At 41.9% G+C, this 23,335-nt stretch overlaps 1 protein-coding gene across 3 annotated transcripts in view; it reads right to left on the reverse strand.

Moving 5' to 3' along the window:
• Positions 1 to 23,335, reverse strand: part of SAMD3 (sterile alpha motif domain containing 3) — a 104,313-nt gene that overhangs the window by 71,700 nt on the left and 9,278 nt on the right. For 2 of the 3 annotated variants that reach the window (XM_048844579.2, XM_048844575.2), the window contains exons 2-3: positions 1,584 to 1,690; positions 609 to 798 (exon numbers count right to left, since the gene is read on the reverse strand). In XM_048844579.2, coding sequence (XP_048700536.1) covers positions 609 to 798; positions 1,584 to 1,662 — 269 coding nt within the window. In that variant the 5' untranslated portion in view covers positions 1,663 to 1,690. Of the gene's footprint in view, positions 1 to 608; positions 799 to 1,583; positions 1,691 to 1,831; positions 1,930 to 23,335 lie in introns of those variants that run through there. The other variant, XM_048844576.2, reaches the window with a different exon arrangement.

A 23,335-nucleotide genomic window follows, 5' to 3' on the forward strand; every position in this document is an offset into this window, starting at 1 on the left:
ACTGAGATTTTTCAAAGGCTTATAACCCGGCCAAATTTGGGTGGGTTTTCCCAGAACGGTAAAAGGCCCATCCCTTACACAAAGGCTGCCCTGCCCCCCTGCCAAATTTCAAGTCTACTCTCCAAACTATGAGTCGAGAGCATTTATAAGAAAAGGTCCCATAATATATTTTTAACAGGGACAAGTCCCCAGAACTTTTTAACGTGACAAAACATTTCTCCATAGCCTCATACTCAGGAACGTCTGAATTGTTTTGGAAGGTTGGGGGGGGGGGGGTGTTTAGAAATTAAGCTTGAGTCAGACTTCCAGCATGGAATGTTTCAGCTAAAATGGTTACAGTCTGGCAAAGTTATAAGCAACTGAATACAAAGTCTTGTAAGGGCAATCAGCCCCACCTATAACAACTTGTGCAGCAACGTTTATATCATGTCTAAACCCACAAAGTATTAAATTAAACATTTCAGCTGGGACTCAAATTGTACAGAAGTTATATAACTACATAACATATTAGCTATGGAGCTAATGAAACTCAGCATGAAAACACTGAGGGAAGATTACAGCCGTACTTAAACAGAATATTATTTTGTTTCATGCATAGACAGACTCACCCACTGTTTGCTTCTGGTGACTTTGGAGGAGTTATTTCACAACTGTAAGTAAAAGATTCTAGTCCATTATTCTGTTGCTGGTATTTATTAATCAGATCCATTAGTACTGCTTGGTGCCCAATTTTCTTCACCAGCTGCTGCACCATACGATCATTAAGAGCCAAAAGAGCTGCTCCGCTCACTTCTTCCTCTAAAAATTGAAGAGAAAAATATCCTTACGTATTACTGTGTAGTAAGATTCTACCTAATACAACATGTAATACCTAATTCAACATGATGTTACAAGGTAGGTGATTCTCAAAGGCAAACATGGTTAGTTCTTCTACATCAACTGTAACATGAAATCATTTGTTTTGGCTACTATCCCTTCCAAAAAGCTGGGCAAGAATTTTAACTTATTTTACAAATTAGTGGTTTGATGTCTTCTAGTAACAAAATTCTGTGCCTTAGACACAAAGCAATCAGCGAACTGGATATTTCAATATGTTAAGGCAGGCTTATTTACAATACACTGGTATTTTGTTAATAAGGGAAAACATTTTAGAGATTGCACAGCATGTTTGAATGCCAGTCTCTCTCAATCCTTTGTACAGAACGTATATATTCACACATAAAACAAACTTTTACATATCAAAGTTGTATCACTACAAACACAGGTATTAAATATAAAATGGCCCTAAACAAATGCTAGTAAACCCAATTTTGTTTCTAGAAGGTGTACATGTTTATAGGTTTTCAGTCCCTCTCATAGCAGTTCTTCCAGACTATTCATAATAAATGTACAGCCTCATTTTGATTTATCAGGTCTGAGCCAGTTCTCTCCCTAATAAATTCTGTTAAAAACTGAAGTTACCCAATGGCAATTAAATACAAAAATACACATAAACAAGAATTTAGAAGGTGGCAATTAAAAAACAGACTATACTTTTTTCAAGCAGAGAGGCAGGAAATACACATTTAACAAAAAAGACTTACCACGAAACTTAGGGACTAATTCTCCTAAATTTCTCTGCACCAACCAGTTGCAGACTTCATCAACTGACCAACTTTCCATCTTCAGATGCTGTAATAGTAAAATTCCACTGTGGAATGAAAATAAAGGAATGTTTTATTTTTATGCTCCACTCCAGAGTCAACTTCCCAAGACTACAGAATGCTCAACCTTTCTGAGGCACTGTTACATGCTCTGAGTAAAAACATGTATTGAGAAAGCTGCTATTTACCTGCTAAACTGATACCTATTTCAAGCAGCCAATTTTTCCGATACCTTCTTTCTTCTCCTCCCCTTCTTTTCCTCCCTGGTTTCCCTCTGTTCTTCTAACAAAAAACCTCATTCTTTATTACACAGAATGCTACCTGATCCTGTACCATTAACTCCCAGGTTTCCACACAAAGCAGAGAAAGGTGTGAAATTCACCACAACCATGCTCATCAGGAAATGCCTGACATTTTACAGAAAAAAAAAAAAACAGATCAGCTACTCTGAAACAGATCAGATAAGAGTCTGTCACATAAATGTTTATAGTAAATGGAGCACATTAACCCTCTCTCCACCACCACGCAGTTAGTCAAGTGAATACTTAAATCTTGATTACAAACAACTAAGGGCCATAAAAGCCTCCCGAAAATACAGGGGAGAGGCAGACTACTTTTGTTGTTCACCATTCATACATTCTCTCTCAGGCTCAAACTATTGGTAGGAAATGCATGTCACATGGATCATAATGATATTAGAGCAAACAGAAGGGTCCATCCTAGAAGGGACTCAGTTCCTTCAACTCCTATTTGATGGGACTGAGGAAACTCAGCACCATCCAAAATTGAACCCTTAGACAGCCTCCTTGCTGTACCCAGGTATTTTTATATTCCATGTGCCATACAGTCCTTCTCTAAAGGGCTTGTCTGCTCCGATCTACGTATTTGAAACCAAGATAAACCACACCATTGTAAGTCAATTCTTACACCGAAACGTCAGTAGGAGTTTGCACTGGGTTTTTTTTTTAAAAAAGGAAAGACCTAGACAGAGTAAGGACCATCAACCGAAATGCCTTAAATATTACAATCCCCCCCTCCATAATAGCTTGAAATAAGATTCTTTAAATAAATCAATAAAAATAAAGTTATCTGCTCTTAATTTGGTTTTAAGATGCCTGAGTTGGGCAGTAACTTTAAGTACGTAAATTAATTAATTAATTAAATGAACAACTGCATTGCAAAAATATGATGTGCGTGTACAGAGAAATTTCCTTCCCACCTTTATGACTCCTTTACAATTAAAACTCTAGAGAGAGACATTGTCATGAGTGAAAAGAAAAGGAGGACTTGTGGCACCTTAGAGGCTACCAAATTTATTTGAGCATAAGCTTTCATGAGCTACAGCTCACTTCATCGGATGCTGTAGCTCACGAAAGCTTCTGCTCTAATAAATTTGTTAGTCTCTAAGGTGCCACAAGTCCTCCTGTTCTTTTTGCGGATACAGACTAACACGGCTGCTACTCTGAAAACTGTCATGAGTGTTTTTATATTTTTTTTTAATACTAAATTGATGTAATTTGGCTCTGCTGCATGGAAGTCAAGCACTCACTGAATGCCATGGCAAATCTCAAAGAGCTAGAGAATTAGTTGCTAAGTAGTCAGAGAGGCGAAAACATTAGCAGACTCAAGCGAACTTTTTGGGGTGGGCTAACCATTTTCCTTCCAGGGAACATTAGACAGACTAGACCCAACATTTTCTTACAGTGCAGACATACATAAGGCCCTGATCCTGCAATGAACTCCATGTGGGCCCCAGGGTCTGCCCATGTAAAGCTCATTGCAGGATGAGAGCCACAACTTGTCACACTGTAGGCGGGCAAAAAACATACCACACTTGAGAATAGGCATTTACATGCTTCAATAATAATTCTCCACCCCCCTCCCCACATTAGTTTTTAAATAATTAGAATAATTTAAAGTTAACCCATCTCAGACCAATATGCTTCAAAAACTGAAAAGGGTTAAATAAAAAAGGATTGTCTTTCTGAATTACAAGAGTGGATTTAATTTGATATGACAACAGTAGCCATACAACTCCTCCCCCAGGCTAAGCAGCAATAACAGGGTGTGAAAAGTCATTATTTGCTGAGAACTCTGGTGTAAATTAAAAATCACACCTTCCTGTCACACTTCTTGCTTCCTTGTGAAGAGTAGGACAAAAAAAAGCCTCTAAAAACTTGAAAGATAAAATGGAATGCAGAAGATACTTGCCTTAAGAGCCAAACAATAATAAAAAAGTAAAATACTTAAAAATGGGAAACTGCCAATGGCCCATACTATAAGAGTATTTTTAATCAGGTCATACCAAAACAGGCCAAGACGCCAAATCGATTGTTGTTAACTGCAGCTATAAAGAGGGTCTGAACATGTATCATATGGTTACCCATTTTGCATGGAAATGCAGGTTTTGTACATTATTTTACATAGCACCAGTTTACAGGGGGTCATGTTTGAAAATTAGACTTATACAAATGCTCATTATATACATACACTTCGAAGTATTTAACAACCACACCTTAGTTTACAGATGCTTTAATACGGTAAAAGTAATAGGGGGAGAATAGAGAGCCTGCCACTCTTCTGGCAGAGTTATGGAGCCAGCTAGAAGCACTGAACATGGATACTGATATGCAGACTCTTTGCTGCATAATTATTATTCGCCGTAGAAATGCAGGGCTGGAAGAGACCTCAAGGGATCATCTAGTCCAGCCCTCTGCACTGAGGCAGTAAACCTAGACCATCCCTGACAGTTCTTTGTCCAACCTGTTCTCAAAAACCTTCAGTGATGGGGACTCCACAACCTCCATTGGAAGCCAATTCCAGAGTGTAACTACCCTTCTAGTAAGAAAGTTTTTCCTAATATCTAACCTAAAACTCCCTTACTACAGATTAAGCCCATTCCTTCTTGTCCTACCATCAGTGGCCATGGAGAACAACTGATCACAGCCCTCTTTATAACAGCCCTTAACATATCTGAAGACTATTATCAGGTTCCCCCTCCTTTTTTCTCAAGACTAAACAAGGCCCATTAACCTTTCCTTATATGTTGGGTTTTCTAAACATTCTATTGTTTTTGTTGCTCATGTTTATTACAGTAGAGCCTAAGGACCAACCACGAATGGGGCCCTATTGTGCTAGTTACTGTACAAACAGTAGTAGAAGGTATATTTATATACTATCAGTGTTTTAAAAGCAGAACAAAAAAAGTCAGAAGCAATATTTTTAGCAACGTAGACCATAAAGTACAGATTGAACTCAGCACTGAGCTTCAATTTTCAAGAGCTCCTGCCTGTTTATGATTACTGCAACACAGCGTTAGCACTCGTTTCTTCAAACATTTACTACTGGGGAGAGTGCCTATTAGTCCAAGTTGACATCAGGAGAATCTCACTGACATCCTCAGGACTACTAATGACACTTCGTGCTTTTAGAATCAGTCCTTTAGAGCAGAGGTAGGGAACCTTTTTTCTATCGGGGCCACTGACCCACAGAAAAATCAATCGGGGGCCACACACAGCCCCATGCGGGGGTGGGGCGTGGAGGCTTCGGACTTCCCCCGCAGTGGGCTGAGAAGGTACTTGCAGCTCCAGCCCCACAGGGGGGCGTGGAGGCTCGGGCTTCCCCTAGGCTCTGGGGTGGACATATAAATTAGAGCTTCAGGGTGCAAGAGGGGGCTCCGGGCTGGGGCAGGAGTACGGGAGGGAGGGCGGGCTCTGGGGTGGGGCTGGGGATGAGAGGTTTGAAGTGTGGGAGTGGGCTCAAGGCTTTGGCAGGGAGTTGGGTGCGGAGGGGTACAGGCTCTGGGAGGGAGTTTGGCTGTGGGAGTTTGACCTGGGGCAGGGTGTTGGGGTGCAGGAGGAGCTTCAGGGTGCTGGCTCCAGCCAGGCAGCGCAGCGGGGCTAAGGCAGGCTCCCTGCCTGCCCTGGCACTGCGCTGTGCCCTGGAAGCAGCCAGCAGGTCCGGCCCCTACACAGAGGGGCCAGGCGGCTCTACGTGGTACACACTGCCCGCCCCCTCAGGCGCTGCCCCCGCAGCTCCCATTGGCCACGATTCCCAGCCAAAGGGAGCTGCGGATGCGGTGCTGGGGGGTAGGGGCATCACGGAGAGCTTCCCTGATCGCCCCTCCACATAGGGGCCACAGAGACATGCCAGCAAGCTGGCACTTGCGGCTCCAGCCTGGTGGAGGAGCACCGAGGCTTGGGGCTTTCAGCCCGTGGTGAGGAGACTTGCAGCGGGCCGGACGAAAGGAAGCAGCAGGCAGGATCTGGCCTGCGGGCCGGAGGTTCCCCACTCCGCTTTAGATTAAAAGCTCGGAACTTTATTTTCTTAAAGCAAACTAAGATAGATTTTTTAAAATGTCCTAGAAGTGAGAGCATCATTTTTTGAGCACTTTATCTCCAAAACACCTTTTCTGATTCAACTCTTCTGAATAAATCTTATCATGGCATAAGAACACACCAGTGAAATTTCAGGCTGATTTAGTTTTGAGGACATTTGTGAAAGTGGAGAAGAAAAAAAACTAAAACCACAGAACATTATAATGAATATTTTATTGCAACCTGGACTTTGAGGAAGCTATTTTGCCAGATAATAGTGTTATTTCTTGGTTAGATTGGTCCAATGGCTTACAATCCTTTGAAAAGAGGAGACAAAAACTTGCACATGGGTACAATGCATGCCCCAGTATGAAAAGTTTAAGAAGTAGTGCAAATCTAAGACTAGAATTTGACTCAGTTGGTGGGGAAGGAGGGAAGGCGGGGAAGGCAGCACTGTCACAAAAGACAGTTCAGGATAGAAAAAAAATAAGTGTGTTGTGAGTATCAACTCCCAGGAGTTTGGAAAAAATTCTACACAATGGTACAGCTAAGGCCAAGTCTACATTATAAACTTTTGCTGGCATACCTATGTAGATTGGGGTGTGAAGAGGTGCAATTTGTGCCTTGACATAGCTGTGCTGGCAAAAGTCCTTAGTATGCAGTTTTGCCAGTGTAGCTTATTTTGCTCCAGGGGTGGGAGGAGTTGTGCTACAACAAGTTATACCATCAAAAGTTCAGTTCCGTTGGTATAGCTGCATCCACACTAACAGCACTTAGCCAGCATAGTATACTCATTTAGTGATACCAGAGAAGCACTCCTAGTGTAGACATAGCCTAAAAGATATTTGGCAGAATTCTATTTTTACTTTTTCACAATTTTGACAGATAAATTGATGTTCCTTATTAAGCATTTTTTCAATTTTTAGGATTTAAATTTTCACAGTTCCACAAACTGATGGGTTTTAAGACTTTTTTAATTTTTGTATTTTAAATATTCATAGTTCCATGAAATTATGGGATTGTTCAGATAATTATTTAATGATAGTAGACACTGAGATTCAAAACATTAAAGCTTTATAAACCATTAAAACACAGCTCCTCAACATCATATGTCAAAATAGACAAAGTAAATATCCTTAAATCAACAATTCATACCTGTTTTTACTATTCATTCACTAGTCTCTTTTTAGCCTAACTGAAAAGTCTAAATCACTAGATTTAGACTAATAGGTTCTCAAGCAACATTTTTCTTACTTTGCCTATATGTAAATTTCTGTCATCAATGGAAGTATTTTTTCGTCAGTTTGTGTGTGTATGGTGAAATAGACATTTACCGATAGAAAAATCTAATCCTTCCAAGCCGAGATATAGGGAAGGTTCTTTATTGTCCCCTTTGTAATCCTGCTCTCTGATCTCCTGGGCTGCAGGGTATACCAAATATTAAGATGTACCTAATGCTTAAGATTTTCAGTGATGGTGCATCATTTTGATTTAAGAAAAGAAGGCAGATTCATGAAACTAATAATAACTCTATCCGGGACAGCCATAGAGCATATTTTAAAAGCACAGTCTGAATACCAGTGGTGACTTTGAAACATTCCCCTAAAAACTGTAAATATTTTTAAGAAGTTAAAAATTCACACAGCTTCTGCATCCCTTTTTAAAAAACAATCTACATAATATTTTGGCATCTCATAGCTTACTTCCAACTCATCCAATAATAAAAATTAGCTGTTATATACTTTATCCACAGATCTCAAAGCAGTTTACAAAAGTAAAGTAAGTTATTATCCCCATTTTACAAAAGAAAACAGTATCATACATTTACTGGTACATTGATGCCTAACTGGAATGTATGTTGATGTAAGTACGGTCAGAGTTAAGGTTTGGCATTATAATACAATGGTGAGAAATGTGATGTGTGTGTGTGTGTGTACGTGTGTGTACATACAGAACATTTATAGAAAGGTGGACTCTGTCACCGGAAGCGGGAAATGTGATGAGTGAGGGTAAAGAATGATCAAGAAGTATACGTTAACTTGATATTCCCTTGTTCCAGACTAAGACCTTCTGATGGAAGGCAGATAGGAACAATGTCATCTTAAATACGCAAAAAGAAAAGGAGTACTTGTGGCACCTTAGAGACTAACCAATTTATTTGAGCATGAGCTTTCGTGAGCTACAGCTCACTTCATCGGATGCATACTGTGGAAACTGCAGAAGACATTATATACACACAGAGACCATGAAACAATACCTCCTCCCACCCCACTGTCCTAATAGCTTATCTAAAGTGATAATCAAGTTGGGCCATTTCCAGCACAAATCCAGGTTTTCTCACCCTCCGCCCCCCCACAAACAAACTCACTCTCCTGCTGGTAATAGCCCATCCAAAGTGACCACTCTCTTCACAGTCCTTGCCTACAGACAGCCCCACAACCTGAAGCAAATACTCACCAACAACCACATACCACACAACAGAACCACTAACCCAGGAACCTATCCTTGCAACAAAGCCCGTTGCCAACTGTGCCCACATATCTATTCAGGGGACACCATCACAGGGCCTAATAACATTAGCCACACTATCAGAGGCTCGTTCACCTGCACATCCACCAATGTGATATATGCCATCATGTGCCAGCAATGCCCCTCTGCCATTTACATTGGCCAAACTGGACAGTCTCTACGTAAAAGAATAATTGGACACAAATCAGATGTCAAGAATTATAACATTCATAAACCAGTCGGAGAACACTTCAATCTCTCTGGTCACGCAATCACAGACATGAAGGTCGCTATCTTACAACAAAAAAACTTCAAATCCAGACTCCAGCGAGAAACTGCTGAATTGGACTTCATTTGCAAATTGGATACTATTAATTTAGGCTTAAATAGAGACTGGGAGTGGCTAAGTCATTATGCAAGGTAGCCTATTTCCCCTTGTTTTTTCCTACCCCCTCCCCTCCCCCGACGTTCTGGTTAAACTTGGATTTAAACTTGGAGAGTGGTCAGTTTGGATGAGCTATTGCCAGCAGGAGAGTGAGTTTGTGTGTGTGTGTGTGTGTGTGTGTGTTCCCCGGGAAAGGGGGGGGGGGGGTGAGAAAGCCTGGATTTGTGCTGGAAATGGCCCACCTTGATTACCATGCACATTGTTGGGAGAGTGGTCACTTGGATAAGCTATTACCAGCAGGAGAGTGAGTTTGTGTGTGTGGTTTTTGGAGGGGGGTGAGGGGGTGAGAGAACCTGGATTTGTGCAGGAAATGGCCCTCCTTGATTATCATACACATTGTGAAGAGAGTGGTCACTTTGGATGGGCTATTACCAGCAGGAGAGTGAGTTTGTTTGTGGGGGGGCGGAGGGTGAGAAAACCTGGATTTGTGCTGGAAATGGCCCAACTTGATTATCACTTTAGATAAGCTATTATCAGCAGGACAGTGGGGTGGGAGGAGGTATTTTTTCATGCTTTGTGTGTATATAAAAAGATCTTCTACACTTTCCACAGTATGCATCCGATGAAGTGAGCTGTAGCTCACGAAAGCTTATGCTCAAATAAATTGGTTAGTCTCTAAGGTGCCACAAGTACTCCTTTTCTTTTTGCAAATACAGACTAACACGGCTGTTACTCTGAAACCTATCTGAAATACGGTTACACCATGAGGAGCACTTCAGTGTGTGGACCAACCTTTTAAAAGCACAGATAGAAACTTTTGTTGACAAAGAGTAACCACTACAAAAACAAAACCCCAACAACAACTTCTTGCTGACATTCTTCAGGCCCATACTAACAGAGCATTCCATTACAAACTCACAGAAACTTGTGAATGCAGAATATCATTGGAATTCTGATTCCCTGCTTCAAGCAGAAGCACTTTAGAATACGAATACCATATAATCTCATGAAGAGTGACTGATTCAGAATAGAAGAATTTTACAGGTTAGGATAGAAAACTGCATCAAGTGGTCTATCCACAGTGAATGTTCTACACATTTTGAAATACAGCATTATATAACATATTCTGTTGCCACATATAATTCACTTTACGTTTGGTACTAAACATGCATGCCCAGAGCCTCCCGCTGCCCTTTAACTAATGCATATACACACACCCAGAGCCTCTCACTGCCCATTAACAACGTTCTCCAATAATCCAGATAAAGATTAGAGGGAACTCTGAATTTAAATTAGACAAGTTAAAAAGTCAAGCCATTGACATAGTTCAGCGGCACACCAAAATACATCATGTCATTCAATGCTTGTAATTTGAGTAACACAAGAGTCATAAACAACAACAACAGCTGCTTCCATTGTGCCACTTTTTGATTCACTGTCTAAAAACATGATGTTTAAAAAGGACGTTATAACTGAACACATTTATTTTACTACAGAGTTGGCAATACCTAAGGCTACTGAGACCTAAAATAAATGTGCACAAAAAGGGGTATGTAAGGCTTTGTCTACACTAGAGACCTTACAGCGGCACAGCTGTACTGCTGGAGCTAAGCCACTGTAAGGTCTCCCATGTAGCTGCTCTGTGCCGACAAGAAAGAACTCTCCGGTCGGCATAATTGAAGTACCCCCCACGAGCAGCAGTAGCTATGTTGGCGGGAGAGCTGTCCACAGCGCTTTGGTCAGTGAAACTTCTGTCGGTCAGGGGTGCTAGTGTAGACATAGCCTAAGGCAAAAAGTTTGAGAACTATTGTTCTAGAGAACTGCTTACTGCACTGTCTTCTATCTTCCGTACTTCTGCATCACATACATTTTTGAACAAGTAACCAGAAAAGCAGTGTTAAGCTTGTGATATAGGGCTTGCCTACACAGTTTTTGTACTAATATAGCTAAGCAGTGTTTCTAAATTGACCAGTGCTTGAGTCCTTAAAAAAAGTAGTGCAGGAACACATGTCCAGCACTGTCACTCATAAGTGATAGCAATGCAAAGTGGGGCAGCTTTTTCTGGGTTCAGGAGTCCCAGGAGCCCCATGGCAGCAGGTTCCACACTGCCCCCCATCTTACCCAGTACACCTTGGCACCACTTGTCAGGGACTACACTGCGCTCCGACACCCTCACAGGCTCCCCACTGCTGCTGGCCAATCCATCATCAATAGTCTCCAGCCAGCTCCCTGGTGCATCTCGGAAACAGGCCGAAGATCCTCCCTCTTCCTCTCCACTCCATCCTGGGGTGGAGAGAGTGAGAGGAGCGTACCTCCAATACGCTGTTAAACTCAGCTCTACCCAGAGCCAGTGAGGACAATACCACAGACCCTCTGCAGGGGGGGATGGGTATAAAACCACCCAGCCTCGTTATCATAAGTGATAGCATGAGAAGTACCAGAACAGTGTTCCAGAGCGTTCTGGAACGACTCAAGCCCCGAAATCGATATAAGCAACTTTTTTACTACTATAACTATGTTCATGCACTGATTTAAATAAACCAATGAAGTTAAATCAGTACAGAAATTATATGTAGGCTACCCCTTTCAGAACAGTTCTGTAAAAAACTAAGCCTTCCTTATTGTAATGTTTGTTCACACACCAAGAAACTTGTGCACATACATATAATACAAGCCTTTGTTCTCATGCACCTCTGATATCTAATGAATACTTAACGAAAATATGTTCTTGTCGCCTTTGATGTGGGGAACCACACCTATTTCTTAACAGGTGCATTCAGAGTAGTTTCTTTTGACTTCAAAGTCACATGTGTGAAGGTTTGCTGAACCTGGCCCTAGATGGAAATTCCAAGTGCTCATCACCATCTATGCACTGTGGCAAGCAACCACACTTTAGGCTGTTTCACATACATTTGTTGTATATTCACTATGGGTAATGAATAAGAACAAAACATTTTATTCTCAATTCTGAAAGGAAACTTCTACATCAGCAACCTGTACGCTGAGCCAGACAGAAGCAAGGTCAGGAGGCATGATTATATCTACATTAGTATGAGCGGAAAACTATTTACTCCTGACTAAGAGGACATATAGGGAGGCCTCAGAAGAAAACTTGCTCTTGACCTTGCTCAGAAGTAGAGAAAACATCAACACATTCCTGATCATCAAAAGGAGAATGACTGTTTAAAAAAAACAAAAACCCACAATTGTGGTCTCAGCAAGAAAAGCAAGCCAGACATCCCCTTATAAATCTTAATCAGAGTTAAGGGCCATATCAAGGCTACTGAATACATCTGACTATAAAGTCTGAAAGCAGACAAATTCCACGGGTGCAGGATTTATTCTGAAGAAGATTATGTAAAAGTAAAGCCTTCTTCTTCAAAAGAAAATGAGTACTTGTGGCACCTTAGAGACTAACCAATTTATTTGAGCATGAGCTTTCGTGAGCTACAGCTCACTTCATCAGATGTTTACCGTGGAAACTGCAGCAGACTTTATATACACACAGAGAATATGAAACAATACCTCCTCCCACCCCACTGTCCCACTGAGGAGGTATTGTTTCATATTCTCTGTGTGTATATAAAGTCTGCTGCAGTTTCCACGGTAAACATCTGATGAAGTGAGCTGTAGCTCACGAAAGCTCATGCTCAAATAAATTGGTTAGTCTCTAAGGTGCCACAAGTACTCCTTTTCTTTTTGCGAATACAGACTAACACGGCTGTTCCTCTGAAACCTTCTTCAAAAGATCTGCTTTTCCATATGTATACAGAGTCATAGCTTCCGATACCAAACTTTCTTAAAACGACTTTATTTTTGTTAGCTGGCTTGTCCCTACAATGTTATTGGAAAGGGAAAAATCCTGATTCACAAACCAAAAGAACAACACTAAGGCTTGATCTATGTAGCTACATTGGTCAGGATGTGAGAAAACCACCCACCATAGATGCAGCTAGGCCCACAGAAGAATGTTTCCATCAACATAGCTACTGTCATTCAGGAAGACAGTGTTCTTACACTGATGGGAAATCTCCTTCCATTGGCCAAGGCTGCATCTACACAGGGTTATGCCAGCACAGCTAAATTGACATAGCTATGCCAATACAGCCTCTGTAGCATACCCCCTAATTCCAACTCCAAGGCCAAATTCTGCCCTTCCTTATACCTGTACAAACTCACAGATAAAAGTAGAGTGCATAGGTACAAGAAAAGACAAAATTTGAAAAAAATAAGTTGCCCAGCAAGGGCAGAATCTGTCTGGCAGAACCTTTATCACTGGCAATAAATCACAATCATGATTATCAGATTCCAGCTTGAATCTGATGCTGGCAATTAGAGAAAATAAATCTCTCATTTGTAAACTGAGCAAACTTGATCTGAAAATGGTTAAGACACAATGAGCATGGAATCAGATAGTTGGTTTAAAATCACTTTTTAGAGGAGAACCACACAGTAGCTGGGAGAGGGAAAAATCCTAATAAATATTAAAATTCCATTATCTACAGGATCTATAGTCCCATATGAAAAATCAGGCATGTTGAAGGACTTAATTACAAACCCAGTTGTCCCAAGAACTTCAAGTGTAGATAGAATGACTAAGTACACACTTGGGGTATGTCTACACTGCAAAAAAACCCCAAAACACAGCAGTGTGTCTCAGAGCCTGGGTCAACTGACTCAGGCTCACCCTACATGTCTAACAATAGCAATATAGCTGTTCCTGCTCAGGCTCTGAGACCCAGAAGGGGGGAAGGTCCAAGAGCACGGGCTCCAGCCCAAGGGGAACATCTATACAGCTCTGTTTAGCCCCATAACGTGATTCCTGCAAGCCCAAGTCAGTTGACTCAGGCTCTGAGACTCACTGCCAGAGAGGTCTGTAGGTTTTTGCAGTGTCGATGTACCCTCAGTGATATTTTCCCCCAAAGAGAAGTGTGAATTTCTCAGTAGAAGGCCAACACCATTGACCATTTTCCTATTCATTGTCAAAGGACTTGTCTACGCACAGAAGTTACAGCACTTTAACGATACCAGAATAGTTAAAGTAATAGCGTGGACACCATTCTACTGGTATAAGGGTGCTTATACTAGTATAGCTTGTCCCTGTACAGGAAGGGGAATAAGCTATACCATAGAAGGCATCCTTTACCGATATAAATATGTCCATGCTGGGGCTCGTGCTGATATAGCTATTTTGGTAGACTACTAAAAAATAAGAATTAAAAAAATCCACACACATCCTTAACTGAAATAGTTATATCAATATAAAAACTGTGTACTTTGGGCCTAACTAAATGGCTTATGCACTGTGAGTCGGTGTTGTTCATTTGAAGTGATATTCCCCCAGAATAATGCTACAAGTTAGAGAAAGTTCAACCATCTTTATCTTCTCTAATCAGCTATTTAATATTTTTTGTTTACACTGCAGGGCAGGTTGGGCAATTGATCAGTCAAATATTTTCAAGCACTAACTTATTAGAATAGTAAAAAAGGTAATAAAAAGAGTAGGACTATGGTCTCTAATAGCCTTAGATCAGGGGTCAGCAATCTGCGGCACGCATGCCAAAGGCGGCAGGTGAGCTGATTTTTAGTGGCACTCTTCTGCCAGCTGGGGTCCTGGCTGCCGGCCCCACTCAGCCTGCTGCCTGCCAGGTTGAAAGGAACCCCAGGCCGGCAGCAGGCTGAGTGCGGCCAGCGACCAGGACCCCAGGTGGCAGGGGCTGGCGGACAGAACCCCGGGCCAGCAGCGGGCTGAGCAGGGCCAGCGGACAGAACCCCTGACCTGGGGTTCTGTCCACCAGCCCCTGTAAATGCAAAATGTATAACTGGCACACGAAACCTTAAATTACAGTAAATAAATGAAGACTTGGCACACCACTTCTCAAAGGTTACTGACCCCTGCCTTAGATAGATATTTATGCCTAGTTACAAAATACACGTTACTTAACGTCACTATTTTAACATAGAAAAACGCAAAACACAACAAATGAAGTTGTAAAAAATGAAAGAATGACACCATGATGCAATCAAAGGGTATGCCACTACCTAGACTAGACTTGCTGAAATATCTGACAATATTTGACTGTGGTCAAACAATAGGCAGTCAATTAACATTATTTTTGACCAGTCAATTGACTGACTTGCCAAGCCTAAATGCAGGACATTCTCATCCCCTTACCACTGAGTAACATGCACAACTTTTTTCCAGGAAAGTCTGTTTCCTGGGGATACAGCAGTACCCTAATATATAGTTTGGCTGTTTGACCAACTAATCTCCCCCTGCTCCTGCTCTACCTCTTTCCCTATGTGACAACATCTGCCAGACTCTCCAGTGAATCATGCCCCAACTCCTGCTATTTTGCAATATGGGAAATGATGGGATTTGCACGACACCATTCCACATGCTCAGCTCGATTGCAAACATCCAGATAGATGGTGCATTGCAGCAGTTTATACCCAAATGCCTCTGTGCCTTTTTGTTTTATGAACTCGTTTCTTTTTGTTTGTAAATATTGAAGAATAAAACCTGCAAGAGGAATAAAAACTCTCTGCAATGAGAGTGATTTACTCCAGACCCCCACCACCAGAAGGGGAAACACTGAGCCCAGTCACAAGAAGGAGGTGCCTTGTCACAGCTCATTACAGTATATTTGCAAGTCTAAGGTGAGAGCCCAGAAGCCCAAAATGGTCAAGAAGCAACCACTCCACCTTAGTTACAAAAAACAAAACAAGAAAATTTTCCTACGTGTCTGGGACAAACACCCTCCACCTCCCCTCAACCATCCCCAATACACAGCTAACCCCACCAAGCTGCCAGTGAATGCAGTTCCCTTAAACCCCATCAGCTCAGCTCCTTGCAGAATTACTCCTTCTTCCCAGCAAGACACACTCAAGATGCCCCTGCTACACTCCCAGCCTCTTCCAACGTGAAAGAATGAGACTGGCCCACTTTACTGAATCTGGATCTCTTGCATGGTAATGCAATATATAGAGAGCAATAAGGCTGACCCATTTTCTAACTAAAAGATTACAAATAACTGAGACACTTGCATCCACCTTTAAAGTAAGAGTCCTGCTGTTTAGGGTCTTGAACCTCTATTGTAATTGTACTGTGGTGTTTCAGCTTTTAGCCAGTCCTAAAAACTGCTTTTCAAGTAGGTGATCAGAAAGCACCAGGTGTACATCAAAACCTTAAGACTGGTCTTTGCAGTTCTGTCCCTTAGGGCTTGTCTACATTGGCATGCTAAATTGGCACCACTGCAATCAATGCAGCGGCATTGATTTAGCGGGTCTGGTGAAGACGCAATAAGTTGATGGCAGAGTGCTCTTCTGTCAACTTCAGTACTTCACCTCCTGGGAGAGGCAGAAGCTAAGTTGGTGGGAAAGCATCTCCCACCGAACCGACATGGCATGGTGTAGACACTGCGTTAGATCGACATAACTTACATCAACTTAAGCAGCAGTGTAGACCAGGCCTTACTGCCCCAGGGAGTGGAAAAACAAAGTTCAGTGTGTCTTATGTATACCATAAGCACTGTATAATGCATAGCAAAGCACTGCTCAAACCAAACAATTTAAAATATATAGAATCAGAAATACAGAAAAAGGGAGACTAAAATTAAGCATATGAGATACACAAGACATATAGAACCTTAGCAATGTAGGGTTGGAAGGGATCTCTGAAGGTCATGTAGCCCAGCCCCCTTTGCTGAGGCCGGACCAAATAAACCTATACTATCCCTGATAGGTGGTGTCCAACCTGTCCTCAAATACCTCCACTGATGAGAATTCCGCATCCTCCCTTGGAAGTTTATTCCAGTCCTTAACTATCCTTATAATTGGAACGTTTTTCCTAATATCTAACCTAAATCTCCCTTGTTGCAGATTAAGTGCATTGCTTCTTGTCCTACCTTCCGTGGACACAATGAACAGTTGATCTCCGTTCTCTTTATAAACAGCCCTTAACTTATTTGAAGATTCATCAGATTCCCCCCTCCCTCCAGTCTTCTTTTCTCAAAACTAAACATACCCAGTTTTTTTAACCTCTCCTCATAGGGCAGGTTTTCTAAACCTTTTATCATCTTTGTAGTGCTCCTCTGGACCAATTTGACCACATATTTCTTAAAGTGTGATGCCCAAAACTGCACATGATACTCCAGATGAGGCCTCAACAGTGCTGAGTAGAGCACAATTTCCTCCCAGGTCTTACATAGTACACTCCTATTAATACACCCCAGAATGATATTGGCCTTTTTCACAATAGCTTCATATTATTAGCTTTGTATACTGTTGGTATTGTTGTCCTTGTACAGCTCTTTCTGTTTTGGCCTCCTTCTGCTGGCCTGTGTATAACTGCTCTTAAATTAATAAGATTCTGAAGGGCAGAGGAAGAGCTTGAACACAAGATCCTTTTGGGACACAGAATTCCAGCTGTAGTTTTACCAGTGCTGAGTAGAATGGGACAGTTATCTCCCATGTCTAACATATGACACTCCTGTTAATACATCCCAGAATATTAGCTTTTTTCACAACTGTATCACATTGTTGACTCATATTCAATTTGTGATCCACAATAATCCCCAGATCCTTTTCATCAGTACTACTGTCTAGGCAGATATTCTCCCTTTTGTAGTTGTGCCTTTGATTTTTCCTTCCTAGGTGTAGTACTTTGCACTTGTCTTTATTGAATTTCACCTTGTTGACTTCAGACTAATTCTCCAATTTGACAAGGTTGTTCTGAATTCTAATCCTGTCCTCCACAGTGCTTGCAACCCCTCTCAGTCTGGTGTCATACACAAACTTTACAAGCATACGCTCCACTCCATTATCCAAGTCATCAATGAAAATATCAAATAGCACCATACTCAGGACTAACCCCTCCAAAACCAACTAGATATGTCCCTCCAGTTTGATAGCGAACCACTGATAACTATGCTTTCAAACAGTTCTGCACCCACCTTATACTAATTTCACCTAGACCATATTTCCCTAGTTTGCTTATGAGAATGTCATGTGGGACTGTGTCAAAAACCTTACTAAAATCAAGATAAGTTATGTCTAATCCTCCTCCTCCCCATCACCTCACCTCCAATCCACTATGCCTGTAGCACTGTCAATGAAGGAAGTTAGATTGTTTTGGCATGATTTGTTCTTGACAAATCCACGTTGATTATTACTTATAACCCCATTATCCTCTAGGTGCTTACAAACTGAATGTTCAATAATCTGTTCCAGTATCTTTCCAGGTATCAAAGTTAGGCTGACTGGTCTACAATTCTGTGTCCTCTTTGTTTCCCTTTTTAAAGACGGGTACTTTTTTTGCCTTTTGCCAGTCCTCTAGGACCTGACCCTTCCTCCATGAATTCTCAAAAGATTATCTCTAATAGTTCTGAGATTGCTTGAACTAGTTCCTTAAGTGAATTTCATTTGGCCCTGCCTACTTGAATATATCTAACTTATCTCAATATTCTTTAACCTATTTTGGCTTGTGTTTCTTCCTGCTTATTGTCACTATTAACTGTGTTGACTATCTGGTCACAATTAACCTGTTTAGTGAAGACTGAAACAAAACAGACATTAACCACAACAGCCTTTGTGATATCATCTGCTATTAGATCTCCTTCCCTGCTAAGTAGAGGACCTACGGTTTCCTTCATTTTTCTCTTGCTCCTGATACAATTAAATAACTTCTTCTTTTTACCTTGTATGTCCTTGCTAGGTATAACTCTTTTATGCCTTAGCCTTTCTGATTTTGTTCCTACATGCTTCTGCTATTCTTTTGTACTCCTCCTTAGCAATTTGTCCATGTTTCCACTTTTTGTATGATTCCTTTTTGGTTTTCAGGTCAATAAAGAGCTCTTGATTTAGCCATATTAGTCTCTTACTATTCTTCCTATCTTTATTTCACGTGAGGATTGTTTGCTGTTGTGCCTTTAATATTGTCTCTTGGAGAAACTGCCAGCTTTCCTGAATTCTTTTTTCCCTTAGATTTTCTTCCCATTGGACCTCATCTACCAGTTCTCTGAGTTTGTTAAAAAGTTTTTTGAAGTCCACTGTCCTTATTCTTCTGCTCTCATTCCTTCCTTTTCTTAGAATCATGAATATATTATTTCATGATCACTGTCACCCAAATTGTTTTCACTCTTCAGATTTGCAACAAACTCCTCCCTGTTAGTCAGAGGCAAGTCTAAAATGGCCATTCTCCCGGTTACTTCTTCCACCTTCTGAAGCAAAACTTTGTCCCAGTTACATTCCAAGAACTTATGAGACATTTTGTGTTTGGCCGTATTACTTCTCCAACAAATGTCTGGGGAGTTAAAGTCTCCCATTACCACCAGGTCTTGTGTTTTGGATATTTCTGTTATTTGTTCTAGAAATGCCTCATCCACTGCCTCCTCCTGCTTTGGTGGTCTGTAGAAGACCCCTACCATGACATTGCCCCTCTTTTTCCCCCCTTTTATCATCAGAGACTTTCAGCTGTCTGCATCTCACTTCCTTCTGCACCACAGAAGAAGCGTATACATTCTTGATGTATAATGCAATACCTTCTCCCTTTTTTCCCTGCCTGTCCTTCCTGAACAAACTACACCCTTCTATACCAATATTCCAGTCATGAGGCAAGTCAGTTAACCTCTCTGTGCTTCAGTTTTCCTTATCTGTAAAATCAGGATAAATACTGTCTCCCACCCTCTATCTGTCTTGTCTACTTAGGCCCCAATCCTGCAAACACACACGTGCTTAACTTTAGTACCATGAATAGTCTTCTCAGGGTACTAAAGTTAAGCATGCATGTTAAAGTGTTTAGGATCAGGGATTGTAAGCTGTTTGTTCTTACTATGTGTTCATGCCGTGTCATTGTACAATGGAGACCTGACCTAAGTTTGAGATTCCAGATGGTACCATAATATACAATATAAATATGCAGTCCTACAGCAAATGTAATAATTAGTACTCAAACTGCAGTAAAAACAGGCATATTGCCCCTCTGCACAAACAGCTGTTCTATCATGCAGCATCTGAGTGTATAGCCACCTGATTCAATTTGCTCCTGCTCTATTCTATATATATTCTTATAACACTCGCATCACTGCATGGTTTAAACAAAAAGAGGTAGTATGCCCAACATGAGGCAGTCATCATCGGCGATCCCTTGAGGTTGAGGATGATCTCTTTCACAGGTTTTATTTATTTTTCATGGGTCCTTTGGTGACTGAGGAGTCCGATCCTTGAGCCACAAGCTTGTTGGTAGACATTGCAGGTGGTGTTGGAAGACAGGGTTGGGCCACAATCAGTGTGTGACAGTTATCTTTCCTTTCTTTTCTGGCATTTTTCTGCAACCAGGGCAAGGCGATTTTCCTCAAAAGTGGACGTTTCCTCTCTGACTAGTCTTCGCCACTTATCCCTATCCTGGGCTGCTGTCTCCCAGTGTGTGGTGTCAATGCCAAATCTCTTGATATTTACCCTGAGGGTGTCTTTAAAGTGTTTCTTTTTGCTTCCCCGTTTCCTTTCTCTTTTGGTGAGTTGGACGTACTGCAGTTGTTTTGGTAAGCATGTATCAGGCATAAGCACACAGTGCCTGCTCCACCTCAGCTGGTGCTGGATAATCAGGGCCTCAACACTGAAGATGTTGGCCTCTGGAAGGACACTGACATTAGTGTGATGATCCTCTCACTTTATGTTGAAGATCTTCCAAAGAAAGTGCTGGCATTCCAGGTTTTTCAGGTGTTTTTTATCGGTCACCCAACTCTCGCAGCTGTCAAGGAGAGTTGGCATTACCACCACTTTATAAACTAAAAGTCTAGGATGTGTTCTGATGTTGTGATTGTTGAAAGTCTGGCGAGACAGTTTGCCAAAAGGAAGGCTGATGCGGCAGATTCGATGCTGAATCTCGACATCTATGTCTGCCCTCTGTGAGAGATGGCTGCCAAAATAGGCAAAGTATTCTACATTTTCCAGTTCTTCTTTGTCAATGTAGATCTTCCTTGCTGGGTCTGATGATTGACTGGGAAGTGGCTGGTGGAGAACTTTTGTTTTGCCGATGTTCAGAGTTAGTACTAGGCCTTTGTAAACTTCAAAGAAGCAATTAAGGGCTGTTTGAAGATCCTCCTTTGAGCGTGTAACAACAGCACAGTCATCTGCACACTGAAGTTCGGTTATTGTTGCCAATATTACTTTAGTTCTGGCACGAAGACGAGAAAGGTTGAAGAGGTTGCCGTCAATCCGATATTGGATGCCAATGCCCTGTGGTAGACTGTCTTGGGTTAGTGTTTTCATAGCTGTTGAGAAAATGGAGAAAAGGGTGAGTGCCACTACACAGCTTTGTTTTACGCCAGTTTGGATGACAAAGGGCTCAGAGGTAGAGCAACTGCACAGGCTGGAGGCAGTCATCTGGTCATGGAGGAGTCTTACAATGGGGATAAATTTGCTTGGGCAGCCAAACTTTGACATGATTTTCCACAGAGCCTCACGGTTGACAGAGTCAAAGCTTTGGTCAGGTCGATAAAAGCCACATACAGCTCCTGGTGGTGTTCTTGACATTGCTCCTGGATCTGCCTGGCTGCGAAAATCATGTTGGTGGTGCCTTGTGATACTCTGAAGCTGCGCTGGGGCTCTGGAAGTACTTCCTCTGCAAGAGGGAGCAGGCGCTTGAGTAAGATTATAGCAAGAATCTTCCCAGTGATGGAGAGGAGGGCAACGTCCCAACGGTTGCCACAGTCAGCCCTATCTCCCTTTTTGAAAATGGAGACATGTTAGCATTATGTAAGTCGGCAGGGATTTCTTCGGCGTGCCAGATTTTGAGGAGCAGCAAGTGAAGCTTGTTAGTTAGTGTTTCTCCCTGCACTTTCAGTACTTCAGATGGCATGCCATCAGGACCTGGTGCTTTATTGTTCTTCATTTGTTTAATTGCTTTGTAGACCTCCTCAGGTGTTGGGGGTTGGCAAGAGTTTCCCACATTGGGTGCTGAGGGATGGCGTCTATGGTGTCGAAAATCACAGCCGATTCTCGATTTAGAAGCTTCTGGTAGTGTTCCTTCCAGCGCTCTTTGGTGGATTTGTTATCTTTAAGAAGAGTACTACCATCTTCGGATCTCAGAGGTGTGAGGCCAGGGTCTTTGGTCAGTACAGGGTCTTTGTGTCACAAAAAAAGCTCCACATATCATGTCTGTCAGCGAATGTTTGGATTTCTTTTCCTTTGTCCTCCCACCATTTGTTTTTGATTTCTCGGATCCTCCTTTGAACTTCAGCTGAGTTGATGGAAAGAACTCCGCTTCTGACTGGATAGTGGTTGGTTTTGCCAGTTGCAGAAAACTTTTCTCTTCTGCTCCCAAAGGGCTGTAATCTCAATGTTGTTATTGTCAAACCAATCCTGATGGTAGTGGGTAGCAAGGCTGATGAATTCCTCGCAAGCTTCATGGATGATCTCTTTTAGGGTTTCCCAGTCGTCTTCAACACTTGTGTTGTCATTTCCAGGTGTGCATTTGGTCAATATTTCACTGAGGAGCTCCTGGGAGATGCTGCAAATGTGTAGAAAATGAAATCCATGTGGAATGTGATAGAGATGCAGAAAGACACCTATTTTTAATAGATACCTGACATTTGGTGCCTTACAAGGAATCTGAGCAGCACCTGAATGTAGTCCCTAATTTAAATCTGTGCCACCAGATTAAAGAAATAAAAGGGCATATTTGGGGGAGTTATACCTCACTATCACTACTGATATGTTGTGTGGTTGGTGAAGAATTCTACTCCAGAGAAGTGTAAAATTACTCCAAGTAAGGTCAAAGATTTCACAAGAACTCACGTAGAAACTGCAAGTACTGGTGGTTGATTTTCACCCCAGAGTTGGAAGCTATGGTGACCTGTGGCCCAGGTAAACTATTTTTAGAACCCTGCTCCTTTGTTAAGTGGCATTGATCACACTCCTAAAGGATTCCATGATTAAACTGGGCACAACTGTCTTTGCCATTTGGATCCCAAGTTCCATGAAGCACAGAGAGAAACAGCTGATTCCTTCAGAGCCATTCCATGCCTATGGGTCCCAATCTGGCTGCCTTGTTGAACAAGAAGCACTTCCATGCTGGGCAAATGATGGTAGCCAATGAGGGAATGTATCAGATTCCAAGTTCAGACTGCAGGATACATGACTGCTGAGTCCAGAGTCTGTGGTTTGGTCTCTTCGTTTTGCTATAGAGTCTAATGCATTTGTATCACTTCTCTACCTCCTGCTACTTTGAAAGATTAGAAAGTGTGGAAATAGAGCAAAGTTGTTTTTTCTCATGATGCAACCTTGCCAAGTGGTGTGAGACCCTTTTCACCCACACTTATGGGAGAAGAAAAGGACCTAGGGGTTACAGTGGATGAGAAGCTGGATATGAGTCAACAGTGTGCCCTTGTTGCCAAGAAGGCCAATGGCATTTTGGGATGTATACGTAGGGGCATTGCCAGCAGATCGAGGGACATGATCGTTCCCCTCTATTCGACATTGGT

This window comes from Caretta caretta, chromosome 3 (assembly GCF_965140235.1).
Source record: "Caretta caretta isolate rCarCar2 chromosome 3, rCarCar1.hap1, whole genome shotgun sequence".
NCBI classification, from domain to species: Eukaryota; Metazoa; Chordata; order Testudines; family Cheloniidae; genus Caretta; species Caretta caretta.